Source organism: Aristolochia californica, unplaced genomic scaffold (genome assembly GCF_029961685.1).
Source record: "Aristolochia californica isolate CCGP_79_NKW_82.1479 unplaced genomic scaffold, dmAriCali1.0.hap1 SCAF_8, whole genome shotgun sequence".
Classification (NCBI taxonomy): Eukaryota; Viridiplantae; Streptophyta; class Magnoliopsida; order Piperales; family Aristolochiaceae; genus Aristolochia; species Aristolochia californica.
In genome coordinates, this window is record NW_027182279.1 from 29,467,031 (window position 1) to 29,482,174 (window position 15,144).

Sequence of the window (15,144 nt, forward strand, 5' to 3'; positions counted from 1 at the left end):
TTATGAGAAGATAATCACAATCTTGATATTGGTTGGCCCAAATCATATGCATAGATCTTGTACAAACACATGCCAAGTGATAAGAGGACTGGTGTGGTTGTTCTCTTGGAACCAACACACATATCTCCTTCTAGATGGAAAGAAGCTAGAAGAATTTTTTGGTTTTCATCAGTTTATTGATGTTGATTTTTAGGACTCCATAGATTTAGCTCATGGAGAAAAGGAGAGATGACATATTGGAGAAAACATGAGGAAGAAGAGGTTATGGACTTGTATCCCAACCCTTCCCTTCAAGCTCAACTTATAGATTAATAAACCTACAATATTATAATTATGCCCATGGTACTTAAACTAATTATATCAATGCCATCTCTATGAGATGACTCTTTATTTACCATCCTACCATAATTGTATGGGCTTGTGGGCCTTCTCCTTGGTATACGGGCCTTGAGCCCATCTTCCACATCTCTTGGATGTGTGGGCCTTCCTTGGTCATGTGGGTTTGGGCTCATCTTCCAACACTCCCCCTCATGTTGGGGGTGATAGAACATAATGGAAGCCCAACTTGCTGCAAATGTTGTATGGGATCTTTTGTATAAAATGGCAGTCCACCATATTTTCCAACACTCCCCCTTAAGCTGGTGGTTTCTTCCAAGAGGTCCAACTATCATAATATAAGTGAGAGTAAAATCTGTTATGGATTCAATAGTAGCTTGAGTCATTCAGAGGTGATGTGGTTGTGTCAATTACTTTGGCTGAGTCAGTTACTTAGTCATTAAGTTACTTAGTTATTAAGTTAGTTTATTACGTTTATTTACTTTTCAAGTTGAATGTCGTGGAGGGGCATATCTATAATTTTGTACTCTTGAACCTTACTTAAGGGGTGAAAGGAATGGGAAAGAGAAGTCTTGATTTTTGGTTAAACAAAGGATTTTTGAGTTCTCCTAAATGAGCTCTAGGGTGTGCGTTCTCCTCAACGAACCTAGGGTCTCAAGCTTCCCTTCGGCTTGATTTTCTTTGTCTTTCATCTTCTCCCCCTGTGAATCATCATGTGAGATCCGGAACCGTAACAACTTGGTATAAGAGATTGAACATGGGTGATTCGTCCAAGAGTTACAAGCTTCGAGCAATTGCCAAAGAGGTGCAATTTGTAGCAATGAGGGCAGAAAGTGAGGAAAGAATGAAAAGAATCGACCAAAAAATCAATAGGATGTGGGGTATGATGTTTGGAAGAAATCCACCCCTAGATTGAAGGGTAGAAGACTTGAGCTTGGCCAAAATTGAGAAGCATCGCGTTAAGGCCTTAGAGGGAAGGTCGCCGCTCCGAAAGATGAACAGTTGTTGCCCATCATTCGACCTCAAATCGCGTCAGAACAGCCAAATTTTGGTTCAACCTCAAATCTCCCTTGTTCAAGGCAACCTAAACTTCTCCCAAAATTGGAGACAAAAAATTTTCGAGCGGAGAAGCCCCTTGTTTTAGTTGTTTGCCATCGGCAACAGATCAGGCACAACTTCATTAGGGGGCATAAAAATCTTGAAATTTTGATTTCGGAGTGGAAATAGTTGCCTTGGCGGAAGATGAGAAGTCTAGACTTGTTGGTTTCGATCTGAAATTATGACCATCGAGTTGCAACCTCTCACTCTCGTTCTCGGCCTCCAAGCTGGAAACCGACTTGACCGAATTTTGTGGCAAGTTTCAAAACCAATTTTCTCCAAATTTTGTCTTGTCCATTCTCAAGTCCCTAGACTTTGTAAGAAAAAACTCTACAATGGTGTTGAGGGTGTTCAGTTGGGCTGAGAACCAGAAAGGTTACTCGCATAAGCTTGAACGTTATGTGTTGCTTGTTCATATATTGGCTTCCACTGGTGATTTGGAAGGAGTTCAGGCTCTAGTGTCAAAAATTTGTGATGGGGATTTTTTGGGTCACATGTATTCAGCTTGCGGAGATGTAGTGTCCTCTAGGACACTTATTCGTTGAAATTCTTCGACCAGGTGGGGGTTGTGGGAATGCTATTGTGGACGATTATGAAATGTGTGGAGATGTGTTTGTGGTCGCTTCTCTGATGCATATGTATTCCAAGTTCGGGGATATTCCTGGTGCTTACCAAACAATTGATGAAATGCCCTTTCGAGATGTGGGTATTTTGGCACACCATGAGAGTAGGATTCTGCCAAAAAGATGTGATGTCATGGAACACTATCCTCACTGGTTTTGCAAAGAATGGGCTTGCTGAAGGGGCAATTAAGCTTTCCATGTTCTGGGTAAGTCTGGAGGCATACTAGTAAATCAGGGTACTATTATAAGCCTTCTCCCTGCTTTATCCCATTTAGGATCTATGCGACAAGGAATGGTAATTCCAGGAAGAACTATATGGACTGGTTTGTTATATGAGGTGTTTGTTGTAACATGTCTTATTTACATGTATGCCAAATGTGGAGAAATCAAGATTGTTCATTATGTACTTGATAGAATGGACCAAAAAGTTTTACTAGCATGGAATGCACTGACTAATGGTCACTAGAAATTGGGGGATCCTAGGGCAATAGTTTATGCAAAGAAAAGATATGCTACACTGAAAGAACTGGGGTGGACAGAAGTAATTATGAATCAATTGAATCCTATTTGGATTTCAAAAATCGGATTTGTGTGTCAATTTGAAACTGCCCAACCACTGGTATGTAGGGTGTATGATGTTGCTAACCAGTTTCATGACATGCTTGTCAAGGTACTTTAGGTGGATGATACTAGAAGAGTTTTTGACCAAATCTCACAGAGGAATTTAAATTGTTGGAATGCAATGATGTTGGGACACTGTATTCATGGATGTCTTGTGGCAATGGTGGGACAAAGTTTCAGTAAAAAAATGGGTGCCAAGGCAACATCAAAGAAAATGTGTTGACCACAGAAATTACCTTTAGTGGTCTATTCTATGCTTATATTCATGCATGATTAATATCAGAGGGCCACAAGCGTTTTAATGAAATGTTGACTATATCTGATATCAGTCCCAAGTTCTCACACTTTTGGTCCATGGCTAATCTTGCCCACATGCTACTACACAGAGTGAGGGTAGTTGTAAATTTGGAGGTCTCATTTTCTTTTTGGATGGAGCACATAGTCCAACAAGCATGGAAGTGTGTGAAAATTGGTTTTCCCAAGTAGTGCAATATGACATCAACCAACTTTCTGTAGACGAGAAACATCATAATATTCACAACATCAAACAAGAAGAGGAACAAAATCTCCCAACAGATGCCACAAATGATAGGACTGGCCCACGGGAGAACATGGAGACGCTCCGCCAAGCCTACCCTGCCTTTGAACTTGAGAACAAGCTCTTTCTCCAGGGGGGAGTAATGTTATGGAGTCAATAGCAAGCCGAGTCATTCAAAGGCGACGTGGCTGAGTCTATTACTTAGTCGTTAAATTACTTAGTTGTTAAGTTACTTAGTTATTAAGTTAAGTCATTAAGTTTATTTACTTTTCAAGTTGAATGGCATGGAGGGGTATATTTGTAATTTTTTACTCTTGAACCCTACTTAAGGGGTGAAAGGAATGGAAAAGAGAAGTCTTGATTTTAGGTTAAAGAAAGGATTTTTTGAGTTCTCCTAAACGAGCTAAGGGATGTGCGTTCAGGTCAACAAACCTCGGGTCTCAAGTTTCCCTTTGGCTTGATTTTCTTCTTCCTTCATCTTCTCCCCCTGTGAATCACCGTGTAAGATTTGGGACTGTAACAAAATCACTCCTAGCTATTAGACATCGCTCCATACTCGAGTCAAATAACTCATGCTACATGTTGGGTACACTCCTATCTTTTGTAGGTAGTGGGTCTATAGGCATTGCTCTGAAGTGTAATAAAACTCCTCAACCACTGTATCCCTCCACAAAACACCGAGTCTCAAATGGTAGGAATAAAAAATACCAATTAAGGAGGGGTAACGAGTAATCACCCGAAGAAAATATTCTGGGGCCACCATGTGCTTTTTTTTTTCATCAAAATAACCAATGCTGACAAAAATCATCAAGTGAGAAGTCCTTCAATAATAATGTCTCAGCCAAAGAGACATATTAACAACAAATGAAATGGGCTTGGGCCCAATAACACGTACCAAATAATAAAAATACTAAAAAAATTATCCTTAAAAATAATTTGTTGTAAGTTTGTGCACAAAATAATATACTGACCAAGGAATAAGCTGCCAAAACTTTAAAATAATAATCCAGCCAGAGACAAGGAACCAAGTTGAGCCGAGTCAAATATCAGACCAAATTACTTAGTCGCAAGAGAAATCAATAGAGAACTCATGACCCGAACACATATAACATAGGAAAATAAACAAGAGGGCATAGTCGGGTTGACCTAGACCGAGTTGACCCAACCCACTGAGTTAACCCAAGTGGAACAGAATGAGTCTGGCGCTCGCCCATTGGGTTTACCATGTGGAACAGAACAAACCCGGTTCGGGTCACTCGACAGAATAAAATCTCTACAACACCTTGTTGATTTTTAGGAATACATGGATTTAGCTTATGGAAAAAAGGATAGATGACAAATTGGGAGAAACTAGAGGAATAAAGAGGTTATGGACTTGTGTCCTAACCCTTCCCCTGAAGCTCAATTTATAGATTATTGAAACTATGGTATTACAATTATGCCCCAAAAACTTAACCTAATTACATCAATACCATCTCTATGAGATGACTCTTTATTTACCATCTTGCCATCACTATATGGGCCTATGGACCTTCTCCTTGGTCTAGGAGCCTTGAGCTCATCTTCCACATCTCTTGGATGGGTGGGACTTCCTTGGTCTTATGGGCCCATCTTCCAACTCTCCCCCTCAAGCTGGAGGTGAGAGAACAACATGAACGCCTAGCTTGCTGCAAATGGCGTATAGGATCTTCTTGTATAAAATGGTAGTTCAACATATCTTTCGATACTCCCCCTCAATCCGGTGGTCTCTTCTAATTGGCCCAATTGGCATAATATAAGTGAGAGTAAAATCACTCCTAGAAGTAAGACATCGCTCCATACTCTAGTCAAATAACTCATGTTGGATGTTGGGCAAACTCCTATCTTCTGTAGGTAGTGGGTCTATAGGAATTTCTTACAAGTGTAATCAAACTCCTCCATCATCGTGTCCCTCCATAGGCAAGAGTAATAAATTCCAATTAAGGAGTGTAATAGGTAATCACCCGAAAGATAATATTTTGGGGCCACCATATGCTTTCTACGTCATCAAATAACCAATGCTGACAACAGTCAGCAACTGACAAGTCTTTCAATAATAATGTCTCAGCCAAAGAGACACAATAGTAACAGATGAAATGGGCATGAGCCCAATAACATGTACCAATTAATGAAAATCCAAGGACCCATAAAATAATCCGCTCAGAGATCATTAGAACGTTGTGCACCAAATAATATGTTGATCAAGGAATAAGTTGTCAATTAATTCTACATAATATCATGCTGAAGACAAGGGACCGTGTCAAGCTGAGTTAAGTAATAGACCAATGTAGTTGAGTCACGGAAGAAATGGGTATAAAACTCAGGACCCGGACCTGTATAATCGAGGCAGGAAAACAAGTGGCTGAGTCAGGTTGATCTGAACTGAGTTGATTCAGTCTGAGTTGACCCAACCCACTAGGTTAACCCAAGCGGCACGCAATGATTCTCGGGTCGGTGGGTTGACCCGACAAGGTCTGGTCTGAGTTGGGCTTGAAGTTGAATCAGTGTTGGATGAAAACAAGTTTCCTAACTTAATAAACATTTAATTTTTCAAGAAGTCATCATCCCTAAACATCACAATGGAGCAGTCATCTTCCAGAAATATCCTAGAAAATCTTCAAGTCGTGATTGAAGCTCGGCATATCAAATGGTGAGACAGCTACGAGACTTGTTGGTGAAATCAATCTAGCTATCATCTCCATCCTCCCAAAATGGTAATCTAGCTGGGGCAGGAAAGGCTAGCAGAAAAAACTCTATCTTTAGAAGTTACTTAAACAGTAGAGGACCAACAAGGAGATTCTAAAATAATTAGAGTTGTCATCCAAAAATGGCAACACAAAGGGATACAGTCACGAGACATTCTGAAAAATAGATATAACAACAACTAATGAGTCTCTGTAAATGGTAATGGACCTGACGCAAGGAGATGAGCCAAGGAATTTTCCAAAAAAGGAAATAGCAGCAAGAGCAAATGTATTCTTGGCATAAACCTCTTTTTGTGATAGAGAAAAATAATCTAGTGAATAATAGCTATTCAGCTACAAACTGGTGTCGTCGTGATACGATGACAAAGGCAATGGCTATAGGAGGAAAGCATGCAACCAGACAACAACTAGAAGAGTATAATATTGTCTGCTATTCACTAGCTCCATCACTAGCACTTGAATCACAGTTGTTGTGGATGCTGTAACACTCCTCTGCTTCTACTTATCGGATCCGAAGCTTTCTACTTTCTCCTTTTCTGAGCCGGTTACTCTAGTTTAGATGAATTGACAAGAGTGGTAGAAAATGCATGTGGGCGTGGATTGGATGGGGATGGAGACGATGTAAATTTTGTTCAAGTAGAATCAGTGCCCGAGACCAAAGTTGTATAGCACTTGCACCTCCTTCCCTCCCTTCTTCATCGTCTCCTCGCACTCCATCTTGTCGATAGGGACCAAAGGTGTAATACTAATACCATATACGACTCTGATATAAAGACCACAATACAAGTTTTTTTAGTCTTCTCGGCATCACAAACACCTCTTCATTTTTTGACATTGGTACTACTCTTTTTAGTAATAAAACTATCACTGTATGGGTAGTGACTGATGATTGAACTGGAGCCAAGTGATGTCAGAAGGCAAAGGATTCAACACTCAGATGGTGGAGATTCTCCTCTCAAGAATGATGCAAAGAAAGCCAAAGAAATAAAATAATCATAAAGCTGAAGGAGATGACATAAAAAGAACTATAAAAAATGAACCATCAATATGACAAATAAAAGGGTTTTTGGAATCCTAAAAATCATAGCTACGAGTCCTGAAAATCAATGCTCCGATAACGTGTTAATTTTCAGAATTCCATGCATTTAGCTCATGGAGAAAAGGAGAGATGATATATTGGGATAAAATAGGAAGAAGAAAGAGGTTATGGACTTGTGTCCTAACCTTTCCCTTAAAGCTCAATTTATAGATTAATGAAACTACAATATTAAAATTATGCTCTGGAACTTAATCTAATTACATCAATGCAATATCTATGAGATGACTCTTTATTTACCATCTTACCATCACTATATGAGCCCATCTTTCGCATCTCTTGGATGTGTGGGCCTTGGTCTTATGGGCTTGAACCCATATTTTAAAACATTTGGATGTGTGGGTCTTCCTTAGTCATGTGGGCTTAGGTCCATTTTGTAATACTTCCCCTCAAGCTGAGGGTGATAAAACATCATGAATGCCCAGCTTGCTGCAAATGGTGTATAAGATTTTCCTGTATAAAATAGCAGTCCACGATATCATCCAACACACCTAAGTTGGAAATTTAATTTATTTATCGTCTTCCCCACTTCCGAACACAGCAGAAAACCAGAGAGAGTAGAGAGGTATTGTTGCGGCTGTCAATGATGAGCAAGTGGTCCTAAAAACAGCAGTATGATCTGCCAATGAAGCAGCAACAATGAACGTGACAGTTATAATCAGAAACTCGACAACATTTTCTTTAGATTAATAGCAGTAGGTGACAATACAAAATCAAGATATCTTCCATAAATAAACTCAGATTCATACGAAGCAGAAGCCTTCGGATCAAAAGATGCATCTTCAGCCAGAAATGGTAACATTGTGGTGCTGGTGATTGCCAAGCAAAGGAGGATTAGAGTCAGCTCAGTAAACCAGCTAGAAGATTTTGATAGCAGGAAGATACGATTCTATCTTCAAAAGATAGCAGAGAACTCTGATTAAAAACAAAGACTCTCTTCCCGGTACATTAAATTCAAGGTACTGATTAGAGGATTTTCCAGAAAATCAGCAGTAAGATCAAGATAAGTTTCTGGAAATCAATCGGTAAATCAGCAGCTTGTATAAGCCATACCAACGAAGACGAAGCTGCCTCTGTTGCTGAAAAAAAAAATCTGACAAAGACTTGATCTGTTGCTGAAGGGATATGTATCTCCTGCTAATGAGATGCAGATATCCAAACAAAAATCCAAACCAAAAATTATGCTTCTTAAAAGGATGTGTATTTTCTGTTAATGAGATGTCCAAACAACAATACTAGCGGGAAATCTGGAACACCCCTTAAATAGAAATTCCAAACCAAAATTCTTGTTGTAACGCCCCTTAAACAGCAGCAATGACACAGACCAGAGATTGTGATATGGAATCTGAATAGGTCGCTAATTGCTTCACCAATGTGGGTAAGTTTCCTCAGAAACGGATGTGTCTGAGCTTGCCACTTCCATCTTGCCTTTGCAGCAGCAAGGAATGACTTCAACGATGGTGATTCAATGCTTCGTCTACTCCGATTATGTTATGCATGCAATAACATTAATATTTAATTATTTTTATTTAATTTATATTATTTTATTTCAGTTAGGCCATAGGGGTATTTTTGGAATATTATAATTATAGAGGTATTTTTAGAATATTTTATTTATAAGGGTATTTTTGTAATATTTTATCTTAAACCCTAACAGGTTGAACCCTATTTAAGGGGTAAGAGTAATGAGAAAGACAAGCATTGATTTTAGGTTAAATTTAGGTTAAACAGGCTTGGAGCTCTCCTCAAAGAGCTCTAGGGTTTTCGATTGATTTTCGTCTTCCTCTCCATGTCTCCCTACAATTTTGCCATGTTGTTCTACAATTCCCCATGGCCGAACCAGAACCTTAACAATGAATCCTTGTGTCAGATCCGGAACTATAACAATTGGTATCAGTGTGGGAACACTATAAACCCGTCTATGTCCTGAGAAAAAAGGATTGCCATGAATGATCAATGGGAAGAAAGACATGCACGGTATAGAGCAATTGACAAAGAATTGCGTACAACAAGAGAAGTATTTTCTGCTGACTTTGCCATCGAAAAATTCATACGCCTTGAAATCCCCGAGCAGGATATATGAGAAGGGAAAGCAGTAGAAGTTGTCTTGGTCGGAGCAACAGGCCACGACCTAGAAAAATAAAAAAATTTGTGTCGTTTGCCGACTGAAGGCCCTGCGGAAGATTTGGGGGAAACCACAAATCCGGATGGACAGAAAAGCCATGTCTCGAAAACCTTCAAAATTTCAGCCCAGGGAGAGCCAAAGCCGCACACCGGGGACCACTATTTGGGACACTCGGCAGGGTTTTCTGCCAAGACGTCATCGGTCGTGGACAACACTGGTGCGAACCCAAATCCGAATACGGGGGCCTCAAAAATCTCCAAGGACACTAGAAATCCGAAATCGGAAGGGTATGCAGACACAATCTCGTCAATAAAAGTTGATTTGGGTTTGACTCCCAATATTCATTATCATGGCCGGCAGAAGGTCGGTTCTTCACCGTCGACATGGAAAACTCCCAAATGGCGAAGCCCCAACGGGCTACGATTTGCCACCGGAGAAGCAGGAGACTCCGTCGGGTCCGTCGGTGAAATTTCCACTCAAACTCGGTCTTGGCAGCATAGCGGCAAACGAATTTCCACAAAATCTGGGGTAAACTCCTGCGACAAATTTTCCAAAATTTCATCTTCTCTTTTCTGAAATCCATCTATATTTTACATAATTCCTTCCCAATGGCATCAAAATTGTTCCGTGAAAATTTTAGTGTTGCGAAATAGGGGTTTTCTGTTTAATTTTTGGGATCCCATGTATGCTGTTCGGCCACAAACTTCCAATTCAAAATTTTGGCTTGGTGTGTTTCTGTTCTAAGAAGCAGAGAAATTTTGGGTGTATGAATTTTGACATGTAATTTTTTCTGGGGCTGCCTGGATTCATAGAAATAATTTTACAGAGAATGCTGAATTTTTTTTTGAGGGGCTTTGTTTTTCTGTGGATGAGCACAATATCTGTGCGGCTGTGAGTCTTCAAATTTTTGGATGTGGGGTTCAAGTTGAAGTTTTTTTGGAGGAGACTAGCCGTTATGTAGCTGAGGCCCTTGTCCAAACACTTTGGGTTGATAGGCAATATGGCTTCCATAGAAAAGGATGTAACTACAAAATTTGAAGAGATAACAAGTCCTAAAAATATGGGGAAGCCTAATGCTATAAACTATAGCGTGTTGGCCACTAATGAAACATCTATTTCTTCAATAACTAACAAACAGAAAACAGTGGACGGCCCAAAGGCAGCTTCTGATCTTGTGGAGGGAAAAATGGATGAAAGTATATCAGGAGTCCACCCAAACATTGGGATTGAAGTTCCTATTACACTGCAAAGTTTCTATTCAGGCAAGGGAGAATTAGAAGCAGATGTTGCTGAAAACAGTTGGTCTCCTATTGAGAAGGAGTTATACATGAAAGGAATTGAGAATTTTGGAAGAAATAGTTGCCTTATAGCTAGGAACTTACTACCTGGCTTGAGGAGCTGCATGGAGTTATTCAGTTATATGTTTAATGATGCAGAATATGCTTCCAACAACACTTCCACATTGCCCAGCTTAACGTTGGATGACAAAGAAAAAAATGAACTGGAGTATATGGAACAGTTGGAAAAATCTCCATTCCTTGTGTGGCTCACCAAGAAAGACTATGAGGTAATTTTCTTCACAGCCCCAGTATTTGAATTTGGAGGCAATTCAGCAGAAGTGTCCTTCCATATTGTCACTATTAGCACTGCTTGTGCTTCTATCCCTGAAAGGAAGACATTAGATTTGAAACCATTCATGTCGGAGGATGCATTTTTGCATAGTTTTGGCGGGGACGAAGATGACCGAGATGAATGTACCCCAACAGTTGATAGAGAGGAATTCCTGAGGGAGGTGGACAACGTCAAAGATTTTGCTGGAATTTGCTTGGCGGATGAGAATGTTCTTGATGCTGTTTTATCTGAATTTGATTATGTTCATGGACCCTTTAAGAAGGCACATGAAGATGTTCATGAATTTCCAATTGTTGCTTACAAGGCCCAAAATGTTATTGCTGGAAATGGCATGCCGGGGGGTGAGCTTGGAAGATTTCCTGCATGGGAAAGGAAGGATAAAAGTTTGAAGGGTTCTTTTGCAAATGTTGCTGCCAGAGAAGTCAAGAAAGTAAACGAGAATTATTTTGGGGCATACAGTTCTTTTGGAAGTCACAGAGAGATGATCAGCGAGATGGTGAGGACAGATTCTTATAGGGCAGCTATTCTGAATAATCCTTCTCTCATGAGCCATGCAACAGTTCTGGATGTTGGTTGTGGTACTGGAATACTTATTTTATTTGCTACTAAAGCAGGGACCATTCTCCCTGATATGACAACTATGTTTGGTCCTGGAGTTGGGAGAGGTGGACCTAGCGTTCCATTATGGGAAAATGTCTATGGATTTGACATGTCTATCTTTGGGATGGAAGTTCTTGAAGATGCTACCCAGATTCCTATTGTTGATGTAGTCGACATTAGTGATATTGTAACAGGCACATCAGTTCTAAAGACCATTGATCTGGTGCAATGGAGTCTAGTTATGTAGACTTCACCTCTAGCTTTGAGTTGGAGCCAAAGAGGCTATCTCATGTTGCTGCTGTTATTGTAGTGCAGATAAGGGCACCCCAGCAGCAACGACAACCTGAAAAATATAATGCAGTTCCATATTGTGTACAGAGATAGAACCATGAATGGGACATAGCTTCATGCACACCTGACTTGGACAGTGGCCTGCAAATTGCTACTGTGGTGCAGATGAGCAACACCTGGAATATGTAGACCAAAATGGAAATGACTCACAGGGTGCATCTATAGCTGATGTGATTCAGGGACATGCCGCAGTGATTAATGCTGTCTAGTTCGGTGAACACCAATGGGAAACAACACACCTAATCGGTCCATATTTAGGCAAGCGGTATGGCAGTGTTTATGGGCAGAGAGGAAGTTCCACTCCATGGAGTTCTTTACACCTAGCAAAGGCTCTCTTAACCCAGTGGAGTGCTGTGGCAGTCCAGCATACTCTGCTAACAGCCAGCCAAGCCAACAAGGCTGCTGTGACAGTCCAGCATACACTGCTGCTAGCCAGCCCAGCCGAGGTGCTTCTTGTGGATGCAGAGGGCTATTGGCATGCAATCAAGGCACTAACCCAGAGTGTTGGACACAGGCTGTATCATTTCTCAGATGCTGAATCTATTGCTTCTGCTGAACCTGTTATCAGTGATGGTTTCCGGCCTTTGAGTGTTTCAAGGTGCAGCAAATGGAGGGGGTTAGTGCTGCTGATTCTTCTCCATCCCAAGGGGCTGGTCTTGATGTTGTTGCTGCCAGGCTGGCAAAGTGTAGGCAGTGCAACCTGGCCAATGGGGGGCCACCATGAGGGGCTGTTTCACACCAGTCCAGGACTGAGGAAGGGCAGAGATGCTGTTTGGGGAGATGTAGCGACATTCGACATGCATCCCTACAGTCAAGCGTAAAAAAAAGAAAGTTGCTAGAGGGAGTGCTCCAGTTTTGGGCATCCAGAGGGCAGACATAGCGATCACGGATGCTACTTGGCCCCAGGAGGAGACGTCGGCGTACAGACCCTAGTTACGAGCTTGAGGACAAACTCATTCTTCTGAGGGGGGTGTAATGTTATGCATGCAATAATATTAATATTTAATTATTTTTATTTAATTTATATTATTTTATTTCATTTTAGGCCACATGGGTATTTTTGGAATATTTTAATTATAAGGGTATTTTTGGAATATTTTATTTATAGAGGTATTTTTGTAATATTTTATCTTAAACCCTAACAGGGGGAACCCTATTTAAGGGGTAAGAGTAATGAGAAAGACAAGCATTGATTTTAGGTTAAATTTAGGTTAAACAGACTAAGAGCTGTCCTCAACGAGCTCTAGGGTTTTCAATTGATTTTTATCTTCCTTTCCATGTCTCTCTACAATTCTGCCAGGTTGTTCTACAATTTCCCATGACCAAACCGGAACCTTAACAATGAATCTTTGTGTCAGATCCGGGACCATAACAGATTACGTCAAGACCACCACATACCAGACTGCAAAAAAATTATTGCTCCCTCTACCGAGATTACTACTCCCTTTGCTTTGTTACATGAAGACTACAACAGCTGATGAATAATGAGTACCATGCACACTCTAATGCATAAAAGCATTTCGCAATATAATCAGTAGTAGATGAATCCGTGGAGACTAACTGCAGCAGAAATATTCTCTTACTCTACTGTTATCCAATGACCGTTGCACAAAGTAACAAAATCAACCACCAGAATCAGTAAAGATTCTTAGGAACCAATAATCAGAGACAGAATCAGTAAAGATTCTTAGGAACCAATAATCAGAGACAACGATTGCCAAGGATTCGCAAAAACCAGCAATCCATATCCACGTCATAGAAACAAACCAGTAAGCACCAGAAACCAGAACCTATCTGCGTCATGTGGACACCCAAAATTGGAGCACAATGATTCTCTAGCTTGCAGTTCAAGTGGTTACGTCGATTAACAAAGACTCAGAATTATATATGTTACCAAGCAACCAGTAACCAACAAAAAACAATGGAAAAGAGCCTAGAGATATCCAATATTAAATCACACAGAAAAATACGAACCTTGCCTAAATAACCGCTACTTGAGATAGACCACTAGATTCAGAATTAGAATTCGCCAAGGACAGAAGCAGAGAATTATCAGCAGCAAAGACAAACAACAACAAACTTTGAATAATCACGTAAGGGGAAAACCCCATAGAGTAAATGAGATTGTGAGCTTTTAAAATAAAAAAAAAATAGGAGAAGACGCAGAATCATGTGCCCAAAAAAAAATGAGAATTCTAAAAACAATAGCAATAGTCCTAAAAATCATGCTTTGATACCATATTGATTTTCAAGACTCCATGGATTTAGCTCAAGGAAAAAAGGAGAGACGCATATTGGGAGAAAATAGGAGGAAGAAGAGGTTATGGACTTGTCTCCTAACCCTTCCCCTAAAACTCAATTTACATATTAATAATCCTACAATATTACAATTATGCCCCTGGTACTTAAACTAATTACATCAGTGCCATCTTTATGAGACGACTCTTTATTTACCATCCTTCCATTATTGTATAGGTATGTGGGCCTTCTCCTTGGTCTATGGGCCTTGAGCCAATCTTCCATATCTCTTGGATGTGTGGGCCTTCCTTGGTTGTGTGGGCTTGGGCCCATCTTTCGACAGTTAAAAAGGAAAAAAATTAGACATATAAGCTCCCACTCCATCGGTTCATCTCTAGGCCTATATTTTGGAAAATATTTCATGCCATGCGTGTTAAGTTGTGGAGCTTAATTAAATCTTACCATCTGACATGATATTTTGACTGATGTGTCATTAAGGGTAGTGTGGGAATTTCACACTTGTAATCTAATTGCCCTATTTTCTTTTTATATATGGGGTCGTCGTTGTTAGGGTTTTATCATTTTGATGAGTATCATCATCTTGAGGAGCATCTGGAATTGTAGCTTGAGAGGTTAGAGAAAAGCACATGTAAGTGTGTGTGGTTTCTCTTTGTAAACTATTTCATCTTCATAGTTGATTACTGTAGCGGCAGAAGACAAGACGTAGTCTCACCTCTAGAAGAACCTGTATAAATCTTGTTTTTAATTTTCATTGCTTGCTTTTATTTCTTCCTTGTTTATTATTATTGCTCTCGTTAGTTTGGAATTAGTGCATCTAATTCCTAACAAGTGGTATCAGAGGTTTGGTTTGTGATTGAAAGAAATGGCTGGCGGAGAAGGATTGACACTTGGAATCAACAAGTTCGATGGTATGGATTGTATTCTGGAGGATGCAGATCAAAGATTATTTTTATAGTAAAAAGCTACACGCACCACTTCTGGATATGCAACCAGACGGTATGAAGGATGATCGATGGAATCTCCTCAATAGACAAGTGTTGGGAGTAGTCCCATTAAAATTGTCAAAGAACATTGCTCTAAGCATGGCATCGGAGAAAACCACAGAGGGGATGATGAAGATTATGTCCGAAATGTATGAGCAG

General features: G+C 40.1%; 1 protein-coding gene across 1 annotated transcript; it reads left to right on the forward strand.

Moving 5' to 3' along the window:
* Positions 1–9,165: 9,165 nt before the first annotated feature.
* On the forward strand, positions 9,166–11,653 carry LOC137939196 (probable protein arginine N-methyltransferase 3). Its single transcript, XM_068784419.1, has 2 exons — positions 9,166–9,447; positions 9,521–11,653. The coding sequence occupies exon 2, from the start codon at positions 10,161–10,163 to the stop codon at positions 11,637–11,639; it is 1,479 nt and encodes a 492-aa protein (XP_068640520.1). The 5' UTR covers positions 9,166–9,447; positions 9,521–10,160; the 3' UTR covers positions 11,640–11,653.
* Positions 11,654–15,144: the final 3,491 nt, after the last annotated feature.

Excerpts from the sequence above, each read along its gene's own strand:
- LOC137939196 (XM_068784419.1), top strand. The coding sequence starts at position 10,161 with ATGGCTTCCATAGAAAAGGATGTAACTACAAAATTTGAAGAGATAACA.